Genomic DNA, 25569 nt, shown 5'->3' with positions numbered 1-25569 from the left:
CGCGATGCCGGATCGATCGACAACTCAAGACACCGCGATATTGAACATAGTACATCAGTTCTGCGGAAGCCCACAAGGCGGCCTCGATGTGAGCCTGCTAGCCTCCTGGTTAAGTCAGGTGGTACAGCGACCACCGCGCAAAGGCGCTGGTCCCGGGTTCGACCCTGGACCAGGGCAAAATTCCCTTCAACTGCGAAGCTTTCCTTCTGGGAAACCTTCCTTTGTAAGTTCGTGCTACAGTCGGATAGATGACATTTTACTTTTTTTTCATGAAACGTGTTCTAGAAAGCGCATTCCCCTCAGAACTGATCTGTCACCAACATTATCCGCCTTTTTTAGAAACCGGCTTTCACTGCAGTGTATTAGGTAATCTTGGTGCTTTACTGTGACAATCGTGCACATTCTGCAGAAATTACACAGGCACATGTCCCGTACAATGAAATCAGTGGGCGCCATAGCATTTCGAAAGGCCTTCGCATTCCGACTACACTGTCTAAAATCAAGAAGGGGGCCGACAGATGGAGTAGCACACTGTGGCATAGAAGTTATATATACAGGGAAAAAGTGTCTCAAAAAGGCTGCCAACGTTTCGATAGGTGGACTTATTTTTGTCAAATCGAATCACTAGTCGTTTGAACATCCAGTGGTAAAGTAATATCGCCAAAGTTATAGCACCCGTTTACAAGATGCCTTTGTCATCCTCCAGGTTGTGGCCAAGGCGCGAAAGAGTGCCCAAACTGTCCTACAAAGCCGCGAGCTATTGTGCTCAGAGCATGTTTGTGACACTCAGTCAGTGCTGACTGCAATATTCGATTCCGTATTTTAACTCTTGTTCGAGCTTTTTGGGGTACCAGCATTACGACAGCGATAAAGCGAGAAAGCTTGATAGGATCGTGACGCCACGAGAGTAAAAATTTAACTCGCTCCGCCTCAATCGGCTTATATGCTCCCTGTATGCTTATATGCTCCCAATGCACTCCGCAGTCCGGCGGAGAGCATTGGGCTGAGCTGACGCATTATGCTTTGCCTGGCTAGGACTCGGATTTTGCCACGTGCACATCGACAAGAAATGAATCTGCGGATGCCTCTTACTCACGTGGTCTGAACGGAGCCTTCAAGCAACGACAGATGTTGCGTCAACGAGGCATGCAATTACGCCATGCGGAGAGTAGCCAACCACTTAATTCGTCCTAGCTCAATCACGCTTAAAAGCAGCAAACTTCTGGCCACCGGTTGCAGCCCGGCGGAGTGCATTAGACTGAGCTGACGCATTTTGGTTTGCCTGTCCAGGCAAGGCTATCTTTTGTTGTTTCCTATTTTAGTCTATTCTTGCTTCGCCGGATTGCACCTGTGTTTCACTGAAAAATGTCTGACCGTGGTTGCCTTGCTTGTGTGTCTTGAATTTCGCCAGATGGCCAGTACCTACAATATGCCGACTGCAAGCACGCTTATCACTCAGGCGTATCTAAAACAAACTTGAAACAGATGAACCTTGATAAGCTGCAAGGATGGTCATGTCCAACCTGTACGTCCGGAAAATCAAAGCGCGCCAGCGCAAAAAAAAAAAAAAAAAAAAACGACACTGATAAATCGGGTAATCTGGAAGTTCAATCGTTGGCAGACATCATGGCTAAACTTGACGTCATCCTGAGCCGCATAGATACTATCGAGAAAAAGCAAAAAAGCAGGAAGAGCAACTGGCGAAGCATGAAGCCACTAACAGTAAAGTAGAAGCGCAAGGAGCACCAAATCATGGAATTAATGCAGACATCCTTTGAACTGCTTTCATGTGAATACGACATTTTAAGAAATACTGAATCCCAAGGAAGTGAAATTAAAGAACTGAAGAAAAAGAATACTGCTCTAAAAGAACAGTTAATGACAAAGTGCGCTCGCCTCTCGATGGTGTTATACATGGTGTCCAGGATAATGGGCACGAAGACTTAAGAGGAGTTTTGCGGTCTTTGGCCGAGAAACTTGATCTTTCTGCACCAACAGATGAGGACATTTAAACACTTCACAAAAAAAAAAAAACCTAAATCAAACACTGCAACTCCAATCCTAGTACGCTTTGCTAGGAGAGAAGTGAGATAAATGGATTGATAAAGGATACAGACTAAGGAAAGAAAGTATTTTTATCCACGAAAGCCCTACTGCACGTATGAAAAACTGCTCTGGATGACTAAACAGGGTGCGAAATAGAAATAATACCGCTTCGTCTGCGATTGCATAGGATTGGATTGGAGGAAACTTTATTTGTGCCTGCAGGTGGTCTGGGCTCGCAATGGGCGGATATTTGTGTGAAAACAAGAGAGTGATTCGCTCATTTGAATATACAATGAAGAAGCTTTAACCAAACTGGTGTGAAATGACTGAGAACGTTAGTGTTGTAAGTGATTGGGTGAAAAGGAAGAAGGAATGGGCGAGTGGAAAAATCTAATGATCTCGCATTTGAAGTAACACGTATCAATGTGAGGAGTTTACGAAAAAAAATTGGGACACGCTACAGGCGTACTTGCAAAAAGCTCTGTCATCCCTGCAGATGCTTATCTTGACAGAAGTTAATGTTACTGAGCCCGAATGCTCGCAGTTCGCGCAAACAGGCTTTCAGTCATTTTCACTGTGTAGGAAAAGCCAAAGAGGTGGCGGTGTGCTCGTGTTTGTAAATAATGATTGGTTATGCGAGCAGATGCAAGCAGATTTTTTTGAAGCAAAAGTAATTGCTCTAAATATTACAAAAGGTGATGACGAATGGTTAGTGTGCGCAGTCTACAGACCGACAAACAAAAGCGTAAACAATTTTCTGGAAGACCTGTCACACTTTCTACGCGCCCATGGGTGAAAGCAACAAGTTATACTAGCTGGTGACTTTAATTTAGATGTATCTAATGTAAACAAAACGGGAGTAACAGAATACCCAACCTTACTAGCAAGCGTCGGACTGGAAAATCAAATTCAACGTTACACACGTGAAGAAATCTTAGGCAGTCGTTTAACACAAAGCTATATTGACCACATCATTACAAAATTGTGTAAGGACAGTTCCTTTGGGTATGTAATAAAGGAAAAAGTAGCGGACCACTATGTTGTTTCCCTAGCCGTTTTGGGAGAGTTCTCCGAAAAATCAATTTTGAACAACGCTTATCTTGATAAACAAATAAGGTCTTTTAATTGGGACAGGCCCATATCTGCTGACCATTTACAATGATATGAGCTATTGGTACAGAGCTTTTCTGATATTTACCGCAAGTCCCAAAGGAAAATTAGGCTCAAGCGTAGAAACCCCGTAGTTCCTGCATTGATAAAGAAATCCTGGAACTCTGCTACATTAAAAGCAAACTTCTGAAAAAGCTGCAGGAAAAACCCATTGATACGACTACAAAAAAGAATGTAGACAAATTAAAAACAAAATTACAGCGAAAATAAGAGTATAGCTATGAAACGTTACCACCTGCAGAAATTTTGTGCATCCCACTACGATTCCGGAAGAACCTGGAGCACAGTCAACACGTTTCTAGGAAGGCCACTTACGCGTATAATGGACAGCGCAATAAAACAAGCTTTCTCGAACGTGGAAAGCGGGAAATTACCTGAGGATTTTAATGAGTACTTCATTGACTCTGTGACGAAGTTACTTACGCCCAGAGCATCATGGTGCGCGCATAACACAACAAATAACTCGCATATACATTCTGCTTACTTACCTTCTACCTGTATCTCAGAAACTGAACTCTGGAATATAGTCAGGACATTAAAAATCACGAAATCGCCTGGCTACGATGGCATTAGAATAAGATATTTTAATAGACTAAAAGCAGTGTTACTTTACATCATTAACGAAATGCTAAAGACGGGCCAGGCCATATTCACAAGAAATTGAAAATAAGCGTAGTAAAGCACCCGTTTTAAGAAAGGTTCACGAAATTCTTACGACAACTACAGACCAGTAGCTATCCTTTCGTCTATTGCATGTATTCTTGAAAAAGCTGTTCGTGCTGATATGATGTTATTCTGTCAAAAGTATGGTTTATTGAGCCAAGCTCAATATAGTTTTAGCCCTGGACAGAGCACGATTAACTTACTAGAAGACTTGAATGGCTGTATGTGTGCTGAAATTGACCGGAACCATATTGTTTCTTCATCACGACGCATATAGTCGCATAAAAAAATAATGCCGACGTCTGACCATATCAGCACAAAACACCCCGTTCCGTGCATGAAGTCTAATGCTGCGCGTCCGCACAAAAGTGCAACATAAATTTGAGCTTTAAGAATATCCAACAAAGTTACTTATAGAGATACTTAAAGCCGGTTTTTATGAAGCGAGCAAGCGGTTCGCTTCAGAAAGACTGAGTAGCGTGAATTGACCACGAAATATACGACACTGAACACAACAAATAAATAATTGAACAAGAAGCATCACTTACCTAGGTCACATTTATTCCTTTCTTTGGCATTCGTGACAGCAGTCACAACACAACCGATGCTCACCACTCTCAGGTAGGCGAAGAACTTTTGCCATTGGCCAATCGGCAATGCGCCTCGTTACAGCGGCTACGCAGCACACCAAACATGTCCCACTCCACGGAGTCATGGCTTATTTTCAGCTGCTCGCGCACCTTTATAAGTCTTTTTGGTAACTGCACCAATCGTCACGAGCGACTCAGACGCACAACACGCTTGCTAGGCGCACGCCACCCCATCGCAGAGCGTAAAAACGTGGTTAAAGCTATGAAACAAAGCGCAACACGACACAACCGTTACAAAAAGCGCGCACCGGGCCACCGGCGATACTCTTCCCGGCATGCATCTCGAGAGCTGCACAACGCAAAGGATATATGCTGCCCTCATGTTTGACTGAAGCTGAAGCGTGTTTAATTACGCTACACATATAACACAACTAAAAATAATAATCAAACTACATTCCATCCAAGTGTCACAGAACCATTCTAGATTGCAATATTCTATAACATTTTAAAGATGTTGCTGTTCGTTCGTATTTGTGTGGTTTTCCCTGCTCATTTAGTCGGCCGCCATTGTGGCCTCATACCGTAAGCGCACGTTCATCTCTCTACGAAACTTAGTGGAGCGGCTGTCACCCGCTGTTAGGTGAATGTAGCGGCGTCTTTCTCGCGTGTTGGTGAGCGGGCAAAAGTGGTGCGTGTCTGGCGTTCTTTAATGAACCCGACATTTGCTGCCATTTAGGAACCGCTCCCTCTCATACGTTAAAAGTGGGGGAAAAAAATCACGGTGGCAATACATTCTGTTGCAGTGTACAGTAAGTCGTATTACAAAGCATCTTTCTCGGCCTATAGAATATTTATTCGACCTGCTCGTCGCTTTCATTCTGTCGCTCGTCGAGCGTTTACAGTACTCCGGCATGCGTCCGCGCGCGCCCTTCAGCGTGCGCCCCCTGTCAGTGGCTGTCGCATTTCAGCAAAAGATGAAATAAACTCAACGAAAGGGAGCATTGATACACAAGGAACTAAGAAATAAAATTATTTGGTGCAAAAATATATTCAATCACCATAATGCATCCGCTCTTCGTTTTTTTGCTGGTATACAAATCTATGTTTTGTACCACTGCCTAAAATGGCTGCAGTGGTAACGGGGGGCTTTCCGCCACATTCAACCGTAGTGACAATTTATGCCACAACATTGTTCGCCACAATGTTCTCCGATGCAGGTACATTGTTTCCATGACTTGCTTGTAGATTATAATGGCACGTCTGCAGTATAGATCATTGACCAATGAATTGCTGCTGTTTGACTCGAGCATGCGCTCATGCAAGATTTTTTTTTTTTTTTGACATTGCTAAACCAATGTGCCCGACTGCTACCAATAAAATCTTAATTTAATCCGACCTGCCCCAGTCCCCCGGTCGCACACTATATCGCACAGGTTAGTCCGGGCTGAAAACGCCACACCAGGACCGCAATATTACACAATAATCAATAAACTTCCAGTCCATGCTATAGGTTCTCTGAGCCATGAATTACGACGCTTTTTATAGGTTACAATCTAAAAGTTACAAGGCATTTGGCGTTGTAGTAACCTTTAAAATAGATAATTCGACAAATGTAACCTCTAGACGCGATGGAAACTGCCGTAAACACAAAGATCAAGTTGTTTTAGTAACCGAGTAACCTTTATGTTATAGATCAATTGCGAATATATAGGTTAACACAGGGGCATCAGGGGCTCAGGGGCATCAAGGAAGGCAGATAGTCTCGATATGGTGTAGTGCAAAGCCACGAAATCTGCCAAAATTTCGCATTTTGTAGGTTGTAGAAATGATTCTGTAAAATAACTGCGTAGGCGTTTACAGCACAGATGGAAATGAAGCGGACAGGCGACATCGGGACAACGTAGCACCCGTCGTCTCTGCATTACGCTCTCTGGCTTCCCGGCAGTCATTTTCATTCTGTCGCGGTGCGTCGAGATCGAATTGCCAACTCCTTCCGCAGATTTTGTTGTCCTTTTTTTTTTTTTTTTCGTGTTCGTTTCGTTGAACTACATTTACTCAAGTACATTCTGCTGTCTCTTCAGGCGCACGTAAAGTCTGCCGATGAGGCTCGGCCAGTGTTGGCTCGTGTTTCTGTTGAGATTGTGCATTGGCGCGATGTACACGCTCAAGCGGTACATCTAGAGCGTATGCTAACAAAGCTGTAACCAACAATTTATAAATATACCAGAAGAGGCTGTGTTTCTGTGTTGCCTTTCTGTCCACTTTGTGTTATGGCAGTTTTGTTGCACTCCATTTTTAACAAAGAGCAGCCTCAACTCAAGACTCAAGAACGACATAGCAGGCTCCAGCTCATTGTGACGAACTGTACACAGAGCATATATGCATATCGCATGTGTACGATGTGTACATAGTTTACTGTATGCATATAATCGTCATCCGCACTTCCTCTCCCTACCCACACTAAAACACATCACGTGGGAGTGTCCCAAGAGGCCTCCGCACATAGACAGCCCAATAATACCGAAACATCCACTCATGGGGAATAGGCAGTGGGAGGCATATGGCTTGCGGACGAGGGCCGGGAGAGCCAATTGGCTCTTCTGGACCGAGCCCAGCGAGCCGCTCGTGCCAGTGGAGCCCTGGAATAGGGGCCCCAACCAGCGTGCCTTCTTTTATTTATTTATTTTCAATAAAGTTTTTACTCACTCACTTCCTATTCTACCTTAATTCTACGTCGAGCACGTAACAGGCCAGAGACAAGGCTCCTCCGGCTGACCTACACTGCCTTTCTCACATTCAAAATGTTCTCTTTCTCTCGCGCATACATCGAAATTCCGGGTCTTCATCTGCTTCCGAAGATGACGACAGCGAAGATCAAGAGTAGCGACTATTTGAGGCAACAACAACAACATTTGCTAATTGTCGCAGAAACGCTGAAAACGCTCATATTATTAGGGGTGAAATGTCTAGAATACGGGCTTGAGTGTTCAAATAGTCTCGTACAGTGACAAATTGGCCTTCCGCGTCCGCACGTGACCCGCACTAATGGTGTTGAAATAGCGTCCATTCCCCCCATACACTTTTTTATTTTTTCAAAGCACGGCAGTGCCATATTTGACACATTCTTCGAAAAGAAGCTGCAGGCCACTGTATACTTATGCCACCTTGTTACGCTTCCGGAGATAACTCGAAAAAAAAAATGGAAAAACTTTTAAGTGGGTCTCGTGCGACATGAACGACAAAGCAAATAAAACGATGCTGAATGGTAATGGACATGCAGGTATTCAGACATAGACCAAGTCTCCTCGTGGGAGACCTGAGCCCGGGTCGTTAAACTTCGCCGGATTTTAATATAGTTGTTTCCATCCGTCCATAGACTATGTTTATCATGTTTATTGCAGCACATCAGCCGACGACTCAGTGGAATTTCGACCGATTCTCCCAGACCGACATTCACTTGATTCATATATATATAAGGCCGTTACTTCAGTGAGAAATTCTTCGAGGTCACACGAAGTTTCATTAAAGGTTATATATGTTGTTGCAGGAAGAAAGCAGGCCCACGAGTGCAAATTCATATATATTTACGAGCGACATATATGGCGCTCAGGCAACGGCCAGAGTCTTCGTCTTCTAGTTCGTGTCACCTTCTTCGCTCTCTTCACTGTAATATATATATATATATATATAACATTTAATGGCAGTAGCACTTCAAGAAACTTCGTGTGACCTCGAAGAATACGCGGGTGAAGCCGGTACGAATCTTCCTACCCGCCGCGGTGGCTTAGCGGCTATGGGGTTGCGCTGCTAAGCACGACGTCGCGGGATCGAATCCCGGCTGCTGCGACCGCATTTCCGCGGGGGCGAAATGCAAAAACGCCCGTGTCCTGTGCTTTGGAGGCATGTTAAAGATCCCATGGTGGTCAACACTAATCCGAAGACCCCCACTACGGCGTGCCTCATAATCAAATCGTGGTTTCGGAACGTGAAACCCCTAAATTCAACTCAAGAATATTTCTTCGTGTAATTGTCTTATACTTCGCTATCATTATAATACTGCTTCACCTTTCCGGCGAAAATGCAGCCTCTTTTCTCTTTATTGTGAGTCCGAGTATGGGCGCTGCTGAGCATGACGGCTATTGATTCTGATTTCGAGTGAATCCGGCTAGGCCTCATATCGGTTACTGAGTGAATTATATATATTTATGGCCTCTGCATGCAAGCGGCGATGTTCCCATCCCTAATAAATGCTGTAAATTATTAGACCTTTTTTTGAAATTTCTTTTTCATGAGTCGTTAGCATTGCCTACTGGAAAGAGAAGCAATACTGTGACACATCCTCCACGTGCATTTCATACGCCGTAGATAAAAGACTCTTCCAATTCCAAAAGGATCACTGAAGGCTGCAGGTTTCTTTCGGGGTCAAAAAAAAAAAAAAGCAGGTAAAGCAATTTTAAGCGAGGTGAACATACACCAACATATTCACTCTCTAGGCATAGGCTCGTCGTCCTTGTGTATCTTTCGTTGTGCCCGTTTGTGTAGCGCAAAATTTGACGATGTGGCATGTATTATCCATACCATTAGAAACAATTGTTAGTTGGCTACCTCCTTCCCTTTAAAAAATATAATAAACCTTGTCCTGTGTATATATTTCAATATATTGTGTCTGCGCATTATGTACATACTGAAAAAAGAAAACTGTTGAAGGGAAGAAATACGGACGAGGTAGCCTCCGCTGGTGCTTCTAATGCGCAATTGCCCTCCAATTGTAAGGATTTTCAGAAATAAAGCGAAACTATGAAGCGAAAGCCATGCATGTCTGTGCCAACAATGATGCAGTATAGCTGTTAACTCCAATAAAATTTTAAGTGAAAATGTAGCGGCAACTCAAAAGAAACTTCAAATCATGCAGGTAACAGAACTATGGCAATTATACTTTAGGGGGAGGGGGAGGAGGGGGAGGGCTCTGCCCCCCCCCCCCCCCCCCCCCTTTCTGGAAGCTCCGGAGGGGGCCCGGGCCCCGGAGCCTCCCCGTAGTCGCCGCCTATGTATTTGTTCATATGAATATTGTTCGTACACTGCGGATCATGGCCAGTAGTTACATTTACTGAGGAGGGTTACATATTTGTTACATATAGGGCTGAAGATTTGTTCATGTCGTTCTTACAGAAGCTTGCTTAACTATATATCTTCGCTTAGTTAGGTAAAGTTCTAGGACTGGCCGGAGCTCTAAACTGCTCATTTGTCTTGCGAACAAAAAAAAATTTAGGGTTAATTAACGAAACTTCGTTCATCATGCACATAACTGGGCAGATTACTGCTTACGTAAAAGCTGCCAATCCGAAGAAGTAAGTAAAGAAATAAGAAAAATAAAAAGAACAGAGAAAACTTCGCACCCAAACGGTCTAAATGTAGAAACAATAGCCAGTCGCTCGATGCTTGTCCCCCACTAGCGCCCCCGTTGCCAGCTCGTTTCCGTGGTGTAGTGGTTATCACGTGCGCCTCACACGCGCAAGGTCCCCGGTTCGATCCCGGGCGGAAACAGTTATTTTTTTTTTCAATTCGGTTTTTTTTCTTTTTTTTTTACGATTTGCTGAGCACTGTTGATTTACTCTTTGGGTGGGCTGTTATCAACACGGCTGGACAACAGACCGCATAAGCCTCGTCACAGTGCAAGGATGCGAACTCCTAAAGGGCCGCTCATTAGGTTTGGCTAAGGCCCCTCCATGCCTCCACGCGCCAGCGCCGCTTTTGAAAACGTGTATGGAGGGGCTTTAGGTTTAGCCATAGGAAACAGACAGCTCCGACGACCGCACCTTCCAAGTGTCAAATTGCTGCACCGCGCAAGAACAGCTGAATTGTCAAACGAAAACCCGCGTGCACCCTTGCTCTTGAAGGAATTCCTGCCGGACAATCTTTTTTTTTTTTTTTTTTTTTTTTTTTTTTTCATTCGAAACAGTTGGAGTTCGGCGGTCCTCTGTCATCGTCAATTTCGCGCTGCCTGTTACCATGAAATAGTCGCAACTAGCCTGTGGAGGATCGAGGCCATACGCGTGTATAAACGCCTTTACGTCAGTCGCCCTGCCTGCAACGTCACCGATTATGACACGTGACTTCGGCAAATCACCCAGAAAGCACACAACCGTCCCTGGAAGCAAAAGAGGCAAATAATAGCTAAAAAGAAGAAGAAGAAGAAGCAAGGGCTCGTGACGTAAACCTGACGCGGTTAATCGGCTACGGTGTGGAAGAAGGCAGAAAAGCGATGACGCTTGCGGCCGCTAGTGGAAGCAAAAGGAGCAGTGAAGCTGGCCTCCTGGCAGCATACGGTGACACGTCATTTCAATTTTTCCTGTCTCCTCGAATATTGAACGAATTCGAAAAAATTACTTTGGCAACACTTTCCATATAGACGGCTCCTCACAACTTCTAACGTAGAACCAAAATTTTCTATCGCGCCTGATGAGACGACTGTTAAACATCTAGTATTTCGGGGCAATTATGATATTTTTTTTAGCCTTTAGGGGAGATTTAAACCTGGAAGTACTAGAGGACCAATTCTTAAAGTGTAGTTAGGAAACACCTGTACATGGATGGATGGGATAACTTTACTGTAAGGTCCTGCGGGCTACGGGTAGTTACGCAGAGAATAACGCCGTGTATAACCACTGTATAATAGCTACGCAGATTCTTGTTTGCATTGCTTAGCTTTTAGTTTACTTATTTAGTATAGTGAGCTTTTTTTTAGCTCCTCCGCTCCTAATCTTTGTTTAAATCGAAAATAATTCTGCGCAATTTACAATGTTGCGTTATTTCTTGCCACCATGTGCTCCTTGTTAAAATGGTAAATGATAGTAAAATAGACAACGAGAAAGAAATGGAGCGCAGGTACACAGTCCTCCTCTCCTGGAAAGTGCCACAGGGAAATTTGCTCAGCCGTGGAGGAATTTATAAGTGCTTCAAATAGATTTTCTTGAATTCTCAAAATTTTTATTTTTGTTCATTTTCTCCAGTTAGCTTTACCAGTTTTAGTATTAACAAAGGTTGCCTAATTCCATCCGAATCTTGGCCAATGCCCCGCAGTGGGTATGCGCCATCAGATAAGGCATACCATACCATGCCATACCGTACAATCACAGTCGGTCACTATCACCGCATCCAATCACCACACAGCGCAGTAGCACTTGTAGCGCTATAAACATCAGTTCAGGCTACAACCACTTCTAACGTGAGTCATAAGCTTCGCATTGTAGCTGCGAGACGGAGCCCAGCGCAACAACGCCGCCTCACCAATGCAGCGCGAAGCTTAATGAAGGGGGGGGCAATCTCGGAGGTCCCGCCTTAGGACGTGTTAAGTTGCCGACCTACCAGCAGATAGCAGCACCAAGCCTCAGCTTGTGTGATAGATGAAGAAAACGTAGTAGGTGGAAGCGTCACGTGACAATCTTGAAGCCTAGACACAATATATATATATATATATATATAAAGGAGAGGCTGACGGAAAATAAAATAGGCCTTCGCCACATGTTGGGAAATCAGTAATTTCTAGCCGCGGAGTGTGCGGGCAGTATCGGGGAGAGCCGAGCGGAATACGGGTGGAGACGGGCCGATCATTACGGGGTCGTCATTAAGAGACACCGCTAACCAAACAATGTCTCGAAGAGTCAGGCAACCACGAAGGGCCTGTTTCTCAAGAATCAATGCGCAAATAGGCACCGAAGACAAGGACGGGCCCATTTATTAGAAGTTGCCTTGCCGAGGCTACTTTCCTGACGTCATGCTCCCTCCTAATGTTTATCCTTTCTCCGAACAGAGAAAGAAAAACAAGAGAGAGAGAGTTGTTGTGGCTAAAATTTACACACACACAAAAAAAGAAAAAAAAATCAGCACGAAAAACTTAGCTTGAACAGCAATATCTTATCTTTAACAGCTTCCTTACACCTTTTGAGTTCCCATTTCTTGAAACAGGTGTTATGCACAAAGTTTCTAGCAAAAGCTTATGCTTTGAGTACTGTACGACCTAAGTTCTGCAGTTAAAATATTGATATTAAAAACACAATTAACGAAGCGCCGACCAAAGGGGTGTTGTCGAAGGGGTTAGACGTTTCGGCTTCCACACGGAAGCATTGTTCGCTGAACCCTGTTCTGTCAATTGTGTTTCTTCAATATGAATCAACTTCCGGGCCAGACGAGATGTCGTCCAATTATGGATTTCATTTACAATGTGACCCCCAAGGCCATTTATTAAAAAAATAATAACGTAGTGAGAGCTATTACATGAACAATCTGACAGCTATAGAATGGACAAGTATAGTGTAAATTCTGATGTATGTCACTTGTTATAAAGCTTGGTCAGCCAATATGGTCATCCTATCTCGAATACTATATTTTTAATCATGGGATACACGCGGTACTTACCTGCATGGGGAATTCTGTTGGCCTGCACTTCCGAACTCATTTTGGCATACAGTTAGAGGCGCCCGGCACATATAGAGACTATTTCTTTCTTCTTGTTTTCGTCTTGCACGCGTTTATACGCACATACTTCTGTGTATCTGTGTGTATAAATATACATTCCTAGCAATGAAACAGTCGCTTATGCAGTGAGCTATCTCTTCCCTATGCCCAAGCATTTGACTTTATCGTAGTGGTTGTATTCCAACATATCCGTGGCCCACACTGGGAAATTGGCCTAACTTCAAAATTCACTTTGCAATAGTGAGTTGGTTGGTTGCTCTTAATTTACTGATGGCGCATAACAAGTTTGAGGGATTGGCATAGAGTTGGGTGGAATTAGAAAAGACATTTCGGTATTACTTAAGCCAGCGAAAATTTTGGGGAAGAATCAATTGAACGAAGTAAAATAATATATTAAAAACAATAAAGAAATTGCCTTGGCAAGAGTGGAAATTCCACCACGTCTGAAAAAACATCCCTATGACCGTGTCCAAGGTTTGATTTGTAACGTCCTCGTAAAAAAGAAAAAAAGAGAAATGCCCCGATTGTCTTAATAAGTGTGCGTGGATGCCCCCTACAGTAGCCCTGTTTATTCATACCACCAATGGCGGTTCCCAGATATATGGCCTGGTCCGTCATCATCGTAGACCGTGTGCAAGAGAGAGGAGGCTCCCAGAGAAAGAATGCCCGGAACACGAATATATATATATATATATATATATATATATATATATATATATATATATATATATATATATATATATATATACACTCCAAGTTGCCGAGACGGTGTCTATAATCTGTGTTTTCTTAAAAATAAAGAACGGCGACAATAAATAAAACAAATGTTGTAGATAGTCTCTACAGAATGGGCACAGCTAATGTGGAGGATGTCAGACCAGCCCTGTTACATGAAGCGGTCGATGTCTTGTTGCCCTTGTTCTATAAGATGCGCCAAACCCTTCGTTTCTTCTTGTTCGAAATAAAGCTCTCCTTCATTTGAACGTGAATGAATGAATGAATTCCGGTGTTTTACATGGCCAAAACCACGATTATGAGCATAGTGGGAGACTCCAGATTAATTTTGACCCCCAGGGGATCTTTAACGGGCCTCCAACGCACGGGACACGGGCGTTTTTGCATTTCGCCCCCATCGAAATGCGGCCGCCGTGGCTGGGATTTGATCACGTGACCTCGCGCTTAGCAGCGCAACACCACTCTAATTGAATGTCGCCCGCGAGCTAGTTTCGATGTGCTGATAACAAACATTCGGCATCCTTCTCTGCCACAAACTCTCTCTCTCTCTCTTGATTGCAATGAAGCGCTTGCGGGCATTAGGACGGGAAGGGGTTAAACGGCTTTTACCGTCCGTTGCCCTTGGCTGACTTTCAATACGCAACCGGTTTCATAGGCGCCGCCAGTAGGGCGTGTATTCTGCCAGCCTTCGGCTAGACGCTCCTGCCCTCGCTTGTAAACAGTGTCGGCGCTTTCACTCTCCGTCGCACCATTTGGCGAACGCTTCCGCCAAGGGTGCGTCTGCCTGTACTCGTGTGAGCTGACACGTGTCGCTCGTCAGTAGAGCCTCCACAATGTCGGGTGTTTACACCAAGAAACACGTGGAGGACGTCTTCGACAGGTCGGAGGGTGCCCTACCTTTCAAATTGCAGAGGATAGCGGAGGAGGAGCTTGGAGAGACATCCGCCAAGAGGCAGGATGCGCTAGCGAAATTGGCGCAACTGCTGTCAGGGCTGGAACAGCTTCGACGAATAGCAGGGAGCTGCGCAGGTTAGATGGAGGTGTTGCAGGAGTAGTGCGTCCTTTCAAATTACATCAAATCAAGTTTACTGCCTGCACGCCCAAGCCGAATTCGCTGGTCGATCTAAGCCAATTAAGCTTGTCCATCGGCTAGGGAGACGATGAAGCATGGTTGGAACACTCAATTAAGTAAAACAACGCATATCGAATACCGACATCAACAATAGTTTTCCATAACATATTAGACAACAGTCACGTTATTTCACTTCACTTACTCGAACCGCTGTAACGCACCATTTTTCTTCATTTCATTCAATTACCACCATACTTCTGAAGAAAAACACCTGACCACAAGAAAGGGACGCGCGCAAGAAACCGGTGCTGACTAATCGCTTGTCTGTACGTCCGGTTCCCTGTGTCATTTCGCGCTTCAACTCTACTCAGGCTAACTAATAACTGTTTATTCGAAAGGTGAGAGCGCAAACACATTCAGATTTGCTGTGCAGACTATCAAGCGATATTACTATATAGTGATTTACGTTTATGTACCATCGTAACCGGAGCTATTGCATGAGTAATATATTTGTGTGGCACGCCAATCAAATGCAGGGTTGACCACAGATACTCTACTTGGAGAGAAACGACATAGGGAAGAATCACTAACTTATAGCGTTATATAAAAAAAGAAGAAAACGTACAGCGCGACGACTGATTTTGCGGCAGGCGAGCTCGACGCTTTTCCCATTCCCACCTCGAGATCACGCTGCATAGCCTTACCGCATCCATCACAGTCGCAAGCGGTGGCCTTGAACCACTTTCAGATTTTTCATCCTTGCTCGAGCGTTGTTGCTAGCAGTTGGCGAGATCCGTCCGTTTTTCAAAGCCGATGCGTCATACAGCTCAATTTCGGTGCCGTGCAGCGAAAAAGATACGCACGTGGCCTTAGTGTGTACGTGCGCACTGTTGGGCTTTAAAATAGCTGCTATTGCAAGAGCCAGTCATCCCGAGAGTCAATATGGGACGGGCATTTCGAGCATTAATGTACTATGCTTTAGAAATATGGATGATCTTCGGTAACAAATAGACCGGCTACACGAGTCACATTTAAAATGAATACGAGTTCTACCCTCGGCGCATTCACTCGTCTGCGAACATAGAAACTAGCTATTAATCTCCTAGAAGACATAGACGAAAGCGTGCTACCCGCTTGGTGGGTACGAAATGGCTTAGATGATGGGAAGCAGCATAAATACCCACCAACTTGGGTATATATATATATATATATATATATATATATGTTTACTAGGTCTAGCCCTGGGAGTGTTAGCCAGCGCCACTCAGAGCCATGATGGCCGGATGTGGAACATCTTTTTTTTTTTTTTTTTTTTGTCCGAGAGTGCCACGTAACACGCGAACTTATGTAGGATGGTAGGCACCTAGCTGATAAATCCTCGTATGCCACCTAATGACATCAAGGCAGCCAGAATCAAGACCCTCGCTACGAACAGCTAACTTCCCCGATGCTTTTCTTGGCTTCATTGTCTGTGGTCTTTATATGGCCATGATTAACAAAAACTAGAGCCCCTCAGTTTCCATTCTTCTCTCGTTCACTCATACACACAGACCTGCGGGCGTAGTACGGAAGCTCCACTGGTATTTAGAAACAGCCGCAACATTTTGCCATTCAAGCAGGAAGGATTTAGCAGCTTACGTTAGCTGTTGCAAACAGCTCATGCAGTGGAACGCTTCAGTGTTGAATAACAAATAACATGTGCACGCGCATGCAAACAAAACGAAGAGGAGGCAGTTAGTATGCGGCCCCTATAGCACCGGCACACCCACATGCCGCCCGATTCATGGCCAATCCCCCGTAGTGGGTTGTGCTATTTCTATAGGCACCAAACCAAACCAAACCAAACACCCTCATGCCTGTTTCTTTCCGAGAAGCGGCGGCTTTGCTGAGCCGGCGACACCAGGCGCCCATGGGATTTGACAGAAAAAAATTTTGATCCTGTCAAAGAAGTCATCGCGCTAACAACAATATTTTAATTTCAAATAACGTAGAACGAACTTCCTATCTGTGAGCAACTCAAGAAGGTGAACTAATGGGAAGTGGAAACGGCGCGTATTGGGCTATGGCTTTTACTGACATCCAAACGTTCAAACAGTTTTATCCTCTGAGCGCTTGCGAGGCCAGAGCTATGGGCGCTGCATAAACATTACTTGTCATCGTTGACGTTGCTCGGGGCTAGTGCGTTCGATGATGCTGCTGGCATGGCGCTCGGTACTCCAAGGGCGCCAGGATGACTCACGTTGGGAAACCTCAACAGCCCGGCCTCGCGAACCTCGGAGTGGCCGTCGGGACGAAGGCGCAGTAGATCGGCAGGTGCACGGCCGGCGACTTGGGGAGCTAGACCTGCAAGATTGGGCTTCCGGATGGGACTCGCTATGCCGTCTTTACGAGCCTTGAAGCCGTCGTCGTTGCGGTGGCGAGATACGTTCGCATTTGATCTTCCGGTCGCTTCGAAGGCAAGGCAGAGGACGGATGTCGCCGCGGAAAATCGTTGTCCGGGCCTTGCGAGCTTCGAAGCCGTCACCGAAGTGAACATCTGCTAGGACCGACAGACATACCAGGGGCCGCTCTGAGGTCTGAACTGAGAGGATGTATGTGCTCTGCGTATCTCGAAAGACATCCGAGCCTTGCCAACTTTAGGCCGTAGTGCAGAAGAGCAAGGTCCCCGAAAGGAGCCGAAATAAACTGAAGATGCCTCCGCTTCGACAACCTGCAGATGACACCTGCAGCCGCATTAATCCACGGATCGGACCACCGTCTCGGTCGCACTGCCAGCCGCAGTTGCAGTGCCGTATTTCACGACACCAAATGTGAACAATAAAGACCGGCGAGCGATCATCATCATAATAATAATAATCATCATCATCATCATCATCACCATGATGATAATGATGATGATCCTTCAATAGATATGGCTCATACCCACGGCGGACTTGGGGCATGAATCGGGGCGTTTGAATACACTCATATTTATAGGAACGAGTGGATAACTGGAAAAATTGAAAAAGCTTGGAAGAAATTTTTATGAGATAATTTGAACCAGATGAATAGATGATTACATTTAAAGAAATAAAATAAGTTACCTTGAGCGATTTGGGCTGGAACGAACTTATAATTACAATAGGAATACTGGGGAAAATCGAAATCACCATGGTAACGGTTTTGTAGCTAGAATGTAATCACGCACAGAGTAAAACAAATACTTGTAGCTAAGACCTAGTGCTGAAGCCCTAACGGAGATCAGCATCAAAGCAGTTAAATTTAATCCAAGTTTACGAAGTGGAGCTTCAAGTAAGCGACACCATGGCTGCCCATAATCTTCCTTCTTTAATGGAACCTCGATGACAACGATGATGATAGGCGAGAGATGCTACCTCCTTATGTTTGCAACAGACGTCATGCTTCGAGGAATCGCGGTAAGCGGCGAGCATAATTTTAGCAGCGGAGCTATTTAAGCCGGGCGTAATCTGTCTGCTGAATCCAAAAATGTGGGCCGATCCTGGCGGCAGTACAGAAAGGGTCCAAGCGCAATGGCACATACGCCTGTGAACTAGCGAAGCTGAGCCTGGTTAAGTCTAGATAAGCATGATTGGGACTTCATAAGCTTAATCAGTCATCGATAGGCAATTGATAGCCAATCAATAAATAATCGATCAATAGTCAATAAATTCTGGGAAATGCCGGGGATCACTTGGTAGTGCTTAGCCTAGCCCACATACGTGGCCAATACGTTGCAATAGCCAATCAATAGCTAATCGATGATCGATCAATAATCAATAAATTCCGGGAAATGCTGGGGATGACTTGGCAGTGCTTAGCCTAGCCCAAAGCCAGGACTAGCTAGGTGCCCATCAGCTCCGCTGTCTCTTTAGCATTGCGCCTCCAGTGCAAGCTACGCTATTTTTTTTTTCAGTAGACGGACGGTTACGCGAAAACAAACGGTTCGTGGAAAACAAAGTATTGCTCGTGGGGATGAATTCTTATCACAACGCAAGAGACGACGGGCTTCCATGTACATTTTTATAGCCTATCTAGACGCGATATGGTCCGAGATGCTGCACCTCCAGTTTTACGCGATAAGATAAAGCGTTAGAATTCCGTTGGTGAAGACATAAGCACGAAGACGTGTTTTACAAGAAAGCACCACGCAAGTCGCCATACCTTTAACGTTCTGCATAATTGCTTCGTTATAACAAAGCAGAAGCATTCTCATATCTCAACTCTCAACTTATTTCATGAAAATAAATAAGTACGATACAAAGTAGATAGAAAAGGCAGGCTAGTAATTTTTCCTTGAAATGTACACCACATATGACGAGGAGACAAGAAGGGAAAGAGCCAGGGAGGAACAGAACACTGTAGCGTGCCGTATATGACGTCACACACAGGTACAAGAAGAATACCACACGCGAGTCTAATATAGAGACAACACAAGGACAGAAGTGTATTGTTCGGATAGTGTAATAATAGGTAAGGTGACTAAAGCTATTGCACATTAAAAAATCAGGACGACTCAATACGATAACTAAGATGGTGCTATATGTCGAAGATGAACGCCCTGTTGTAAGGATATTTATGCCTCATAAGCAACGTACCCAAATTCCGTTTGAGCTTATGGGGACGTGACAAATCATTTATAAAAAACTGTCAGCCCTTCTACTGGGGTGGAGGTGGAAGACCAGCGAAGTTGTACTATGGTGGGAATTATGTATTTCCAATTATGACTATTAAGATGTGATGGTGTAATTGGTTATTTGAACTATTAAAGAATGAGAAATATATATGATCCGGTGGTTTTCATTTATTTAGTGCCCACAGGGACCATGGCCTTATGGTCGCTACGGTACACCGCCATAGGGTGTACAGCAAAGGTTGGCACGTTCTTCATAAACACGTCACCAACGCCGCGCGCGTTTGGTGCGAACGCGGGCAAAACGCCGCCGCCATCGACAACAGTTCTGTGCGTTGTTTGTGTGAGCCGCACACAACCGCTGTAAAAACGCTGGCGCGAGCAAGCGCGCCAGCATCAGCGAGCGAAGGTTCGTGCGGTCTATCGCTTCAACGGAAGCTGAGCGACGAAAGCACAGCGCATACAAAGGTAGGAGCCGTGTTGCAGATCGCTTTTAAGATACGGTGTGCGCGGACGCCCGGCGCCGTGTAAAGTACAAGTTGCTCACAGAGCATAAGCCACAACCCCTCCCTCCCGCGCTGCCTTCCCGCTGTCCTCCTTTCGCGGGGGAAATTGAGTCGCCAGTTCCCCTTGCGCGCGGGCGCAAAAGACGCATTTGGTGCCACAGCTAAACGTCGCATCCCCTCCCTCCCATCCCCCCACGGCCTTTCGCGCGACGGAAGAAGCGGCGTTTGCTCTCCGCCGTGCATTCGCTCCCCGTGAAAGCACGCGTTCCTCGCGCGCTTTCACTCGCACATACAGCATACGGCCAATAAGAGTTTTTTTTTCTACATCCGGACGCGACCATTAAAGACTGAGCCCTAAACAGCTTCGCTGTAACACTTGATGTTCCCATTAGTCGTTTGAGATCATTGGATATGAGAGTTGCAGGACGTAAGTGTTTCGTTAATGGTACGGTAGTTCTTATTTCCGTTGCCAGTTGTGTGAAACACACAACGCTGCCCTAATTGTACAGAAAAAAAAACTGGATGTAGATAATGTATATACAGTTATCGTGTAGACGTAAAGATGATTGTTTTCCCTTAACTCTTGCAGTGTATGTATCACCTGTTGTTTGACGAACGTTTCAATGGAGAGCAACCATGCACAGGTGGAGCTCTAATGAATGTAAGACTGTGAAGCTCCGCTCTAAACTTCGATAATTACTGCAAAGCACTTATATAGTGGCATAACGGCCCACACTGAAATAGACCAGGGTTGCGTTATGGGCTTTTTTGTCCGTCATGTTGAGGAGAGCTATAATGCAAAAGCCACGAGGAGGCAAGAAGCAGTGTGTGTGTTCAGTATGTCTTCCTGTGTCCTCGTGGTTCTTGCGCTGTATCTCGCCACACTAAAGGCTTTATTAAATCACCTTGTCGAAACATAATTAGCCTGCCTTTAGTTTAGAAAATGCTATGAAAACGTTCACGACAGATGAAAGTCATGTCTATATTATAAAGCGTTTGGTTGTTTTGTGTCCAAGTCCACTTACTATCAATTATCAAGAGCATAGGTGAACGTCATCCGCATTCCCTTGCGCAGAGGATGAAGACCTGAACGCGCAAAAGGACGCCAGTTCCTTCTTCGCTTCCTGCGTGTGCGAAAGTACGACGTGGAGGCTGCACTGCGCACCATTCGAAACTACTATAAAATCCGCAACACGAGTGGTCCAGTGTTCCAGGACTTCCTGCCTCACAAGGTGATCTCCGCCACGCGCAAGCTAATGATGGTCATGCCTGACACGGACGTTCATGGACGCCCCATTTTCCTCTACAAGCCTGGTGGGTGACGTCACAGTAAGAACATTTTTGACGCTGCTGGTAATGTACCATTGCACGTCTCCGGGCATGTTGGTGAAATACATATCGAGTACCTAGTTTTGTTTCCGATGCATCCAATGACAGCTGAGCCATTGACATCGGCTTCTTCTGAGAGCGGGTTTGCTCACACCATTGTTAAGATAGCGCGTCAAGACACGATGCTATTGTGTGTAAAAGCTTATTTTAAAGCTTTTGGTTCGCTGTCGAGTACATCGAGGAGGATACGTTTTGTCAGTGTTACACACCTTACGCCGTTCTCATAATTGGCTCAACGCTGTAGAGTGAACTTGAGTATTAACGAATGTTGTACACGAAAGCATGTGAAAAACTGGTGGCTTCATAATAACTATTGAGGCACTGCAACATCATTCTAATATTGAACGGGGTAGATGATCTTACTCAACGCGAAATCGAGTGGGTACTCAAACCAGGTTTCTCATCAACGAGCGTAAAACACCCTGGAGGGGCAAAAGAAGAGGGCAAGTGATTATCACTATGCATTTTGTGTTTCGCATTTCATAAAACCACGGCATCTCTGCGCAGCAGGTCCGATGGATTTCAATTGTGGTTGCCCACAACAAACTACCTGCTTTTCATTTTCGCTTTACCACAGCACGTCACGAGACAGAACGAAATTCATTGATACTTGCTTCCAAAAGAATGCTTGCAGCGTGGAAGTAATGACGGTCGCCACTGCCTCAAGAGCTGTCAGCTGTGGAAACCCTAGTTGACGTACCTTATAGTTGATTCATAAATCACTTGGTTCATTAATCCATTCATTTTTTATGTGCTCGTACACAAAGCACTAAGACTTGCTAAAAAAAAAAGAAGCTACATGAATGCCTGCCGAAATTAGCTCTGGATTTCTCGCTCGCACATTTTAACCTGGCTGAAATAACTTCCGCAGGATCCTGGATCCTCGATGAGACTTCTTATGTCGAGATGCACCGAGCCCTAATGCTTTGCTTGGAACACTTGGCCAAAGACCCGGCAACACAAACGCTGGGCATGGTGATCCTGTTTGACTACGCCGGCTTCACTCCAGAAAAGTTGCTCGCCTTCAACATTGGGCTCATAAGAAGAGGCGTCGAATATTTGCAGGTATATAAAATTCCATCATTCCCTTCATTTAGGTAGCAGCAGTGACGAATGCAGCAAGTGAATTTTTCATGGCCGTCTGTGTTCATATAGGCCATACACATTTAGATCCTTCTTTGTGCGCGTTGTGTACTACAGCCTGCCCGTAGAAATTATCCCACGATCCGGTTTCTAAGCAAATAGACCAACATTTTCTTTAGTTATATGGCTAACTCACAGTTATTACGACGAATTCCAAAACGTACCGCGTCTTTTTTTTTTTTTTTTTCAGGACTGCATGCCAATGCGCCTGGAAGCTGTGCACACTGTGAGACAAGGCGTGGCATTCGACATGTTTTTTACTCTCATCAAGCCTTTTCTGAAGACGAAGCTTATTCAGAGGGTGAGCTTTTCATTAGCGCATTAAAGTAATTATTGTTAGATGTGAAAGGAGCTTCATTCTACAAGGGCTGTAGATTCGAAAGGTCGGTAGCAAAGAGCACTACCTCAGGTCTAGCACCTATCTTGCGCACTGCGTTGGCGTTGCTGCTGTGTGCCTGGGCTGTCATCTACTTCATCTTCTTCATTATAGTTGCGCCCATGAAAAAAAAAAAACAAAACAAAAAACAGTAGCCATTTTTGCGTTCTAAGAGGCAGACACAAGAGAGACGAAGTAAGGCTTGAGGCGATCTTCGTGAAAGATATCGGATTCATGGCGGCGCAGCTGGGCAGGCGGAGAGGGTCGATGATAGTTAACAGGGGATGTGCGCTTGACCCCACGGTATGGCCTATCATACTTTGGTGAGCAGTTTAGAAGACATACCAGGAGTGTGGGACAATACCTACAATCTGTCGCATACTGGGGTTCCAGGAAGGAAAGTAGAGCGCGGAGGAGGGGTTGTTTCGGATAGGTTTCTGTCGCTGTTGGTCGGCCGATGTGAAACGCCTGGCTAGTTGATGACACTCCTCTACACCTCTTAGTTAGATACTAAGATTGGATACTAAATGTTGCATGGAGAAGCGCGTTACATTAAAGCGGACCCACGGAATTACCGAGGAAACGTTACTCATTCTTCAATACGGATAACCACAAAGCATGCATGCAGTAACAGTGTGTGTTCGAATGCCTGACATCCAGCGGCATAAAAAACGGAGGCCTAGAACCGTATGTAATATTGCGATGAGTGAAAATAAGCGTACATACTTCTGTGAGTTTCTGTGCTGGTTAACGATAATAGTTAAGCGAGTCAGAGTACAATACAAAACCTTTGCGATTTTAATAAAATATGTCGCAATGAACTCCTGCATGTGAAAGGACCCTGACACTTTTCGAGATGAGTCGCACCGCGTGACGACGATGTGCTGTTATTTCACAGGCCATAGTTGTGGCCCCGCACGCCTGGAAAGAGAACCTGAAATGAAAGGTTATTACCGGCCAGTGAGTGACTTGTGCACGCGATACCGCGTGAAATATTAGAAGGCACGTTCTCAACCCCTCCCCCCCCCCCTCCCCGTCCCCTCACACAAGCATGCATGCACGAATGTACACACAATACACACATGCTCTTCGAAGTCAGGGTTCTTTTTTTCCTTTTTCTTTGGTTTGCTGTAATGTTGAATTTAAAGCACGACCCAGTTTTCTTGAGCTGTCGCAGTTGAAGCACCTCACGGTTACGTGCGCAGTTTCGTCTGTACGGTGAAAAGTTCGAAGCCCTGCACAAGGAGGTACCACCCCAGATACTTCCCGAAGAGTACGGGGGCCAGGCTCCACCTCCCGACTTCGACGGCTTCTGGAGCGAGCTGGAGCGACGTGAGGACGAGTACCGAGAGAACAGCAGTTACGGCTACGTCAGAAGGCGCGACGAAAACTTCGCCACGGACGCAGAGATTGAGAACGAAGCCACGTTCTTGTAAATAATTTTAAAAATATAAAACGGAAAGCAATGTATCGTCCAAGTTCACTTGTTTATATAGCGCTGGTCAAGCCTCCGTTGATAGGTACAGATTGGAATGATGCAGAGATGCTTTAAAAAGTAACCTTAATTATACATATTCCACCAATTCCGCTTGCACGTACAGTCGGTCAGAAAAGTTAATGGGACGTGGGATTCGCGAGAAAGCTGAATTCCAGCGAAACGTAGGCACGTAGCCTCGGTAAAGAAGTTTTTATCGATAGTAGGTTTTGCGACATACACAATCATTGGTAGATTAGAAGCGTCAAGCCTCAACAGTACAGAAAGTCGTCTTTGTTGTGGGAGCCGTATCCTGTAAACTTGTGTGGCCTACTGCACGTGCGGGCGGAGAACGAAAAAAGCTGGGCAGACAGATGACGCCAGTATACGGCACGTCATGTAGAATGTTCACGCGACAGGAAACGAGAGGCGAGGAATTCCAGCGCGTGACCTTCGGAACATTATGGAATTTTCGACATTGTCAGAAACTTCTTTACTGATGGGACTTTGACGTGAAAGTTCGGTACACATGTCCGACATAGGCATTTGCTGTTTGCCGAACCACGTGAACTTCCACCATGAGTGAGAACGCAGTTTAGTGCGAATTCCTGATTTAGAAGTGTTGTTAACGTTTACAGTCAATGCCAGGACAGCACAGATAAGGTGGAGCAGACTTGCACTTCATGTACTGCAACAGAAAGAGGGCAATAAGAGGCATAACGAAACACTATGGGAAAATGTAATCTAAATTAATAGATCATGTTTTCAGTGCCCAGCGCTACTTTGACCTTGCTACACCAGTTATTTAGTGTATAGTTTAGGTATGATCGAAGTTGATGTAGGACATTATGGTGACAGATTGGTCGCGATTGAATGCTCCTAACGTGTTTTCTGATGCACGTTTTAGTGGCATGGACGAACTAGATAAAAGAAGGTGGAAGGAGGAGGAAAGCAATCATATATAGTTATATTTATCTAATGCGCGACTTACTTTTATGGGGTGAAATATGCCAAAACAGGGTCGAGACTCACCATCTGCTCACATCCAGTTTTGGCGAGGAAATTCAGTTCAGGTAGTTGTCTGCTCTTCTTTTTTTTTATTTCCTTGCAGTGAATAGCTGGTTACGCCAGCATTAGGCGGCAATCCTGTGCGGCCCACCGAACGTATTTTATGTTATGCTTTAGTAGAATTACTTATTACTATATCACTCATCAATGTAAGTAGGTAGCCGCTGAAACCATTTTCTACGTTACCTCATTTCTACCTCTCTGTCTCTCTATTCGTGTAACGACTACAATT

The 25569-nt window shown here is 45.0% G+C and overlaps 1 protein-coding gene and 1 non-coding gene across 2 annotated transcripts; both read left to right on the top strand.

Moving 5' to 3' along the window:
* The first annotated feature begins 9940 nt into the window (after positions 1-9940).
* Positions 9941-10013, top strand: Trnav-cac (transfer RNA valine (anticodon CAC)). Its single transcript has one exon. It is a non-coding gene; the product is annotated as a tRNA-Val (tRNA).
* A 4386-nt stretch (positions 10014-14399) lies between these two features.
* On the top strand, positions 14400-24483 carry LOC119456875 (retinaldehyde-binding protein 1-like). Its single transcript, XM_049669113.1, has 5 exons — positions 14400-14708; positions 20989-21201; positions 22148-22341; positions 22610-22720; positions 24001-24483. Exons 1-5 carry the CDS (start codon positions 14513-14515, stop codon positions 24229-24231), a joined length of 945 nt encoding a protein of 314 aa, XP_049525070.1. The 5' UTR covers positions 14400-14512; the 3' UTR covers positions 24232-24483.
* The last annotated feature ends 1086 nt before the right edge of the window (positions 24484-25569 follow it).

This window comes from Dermacentor silvarum, chromosome 6 (assembly GCF_013339745.2).
Source record: "Dermacentor silvarum isolate Dsil-2018 chromosome 6, BIME_Dsil_1.4, whole genome shotgun sequence".
Lineage (NCBI taxonomy): Eukaryota > Metazoa > Arthropoda > Arachnida > Ixodida > Ixodidae > Dermacentor > Dermacentor silvarum.
Note: the sequence above shows the minus strand (reverse complement) of the source record. Positions and strands in the feature narration are given on the sequence as shown.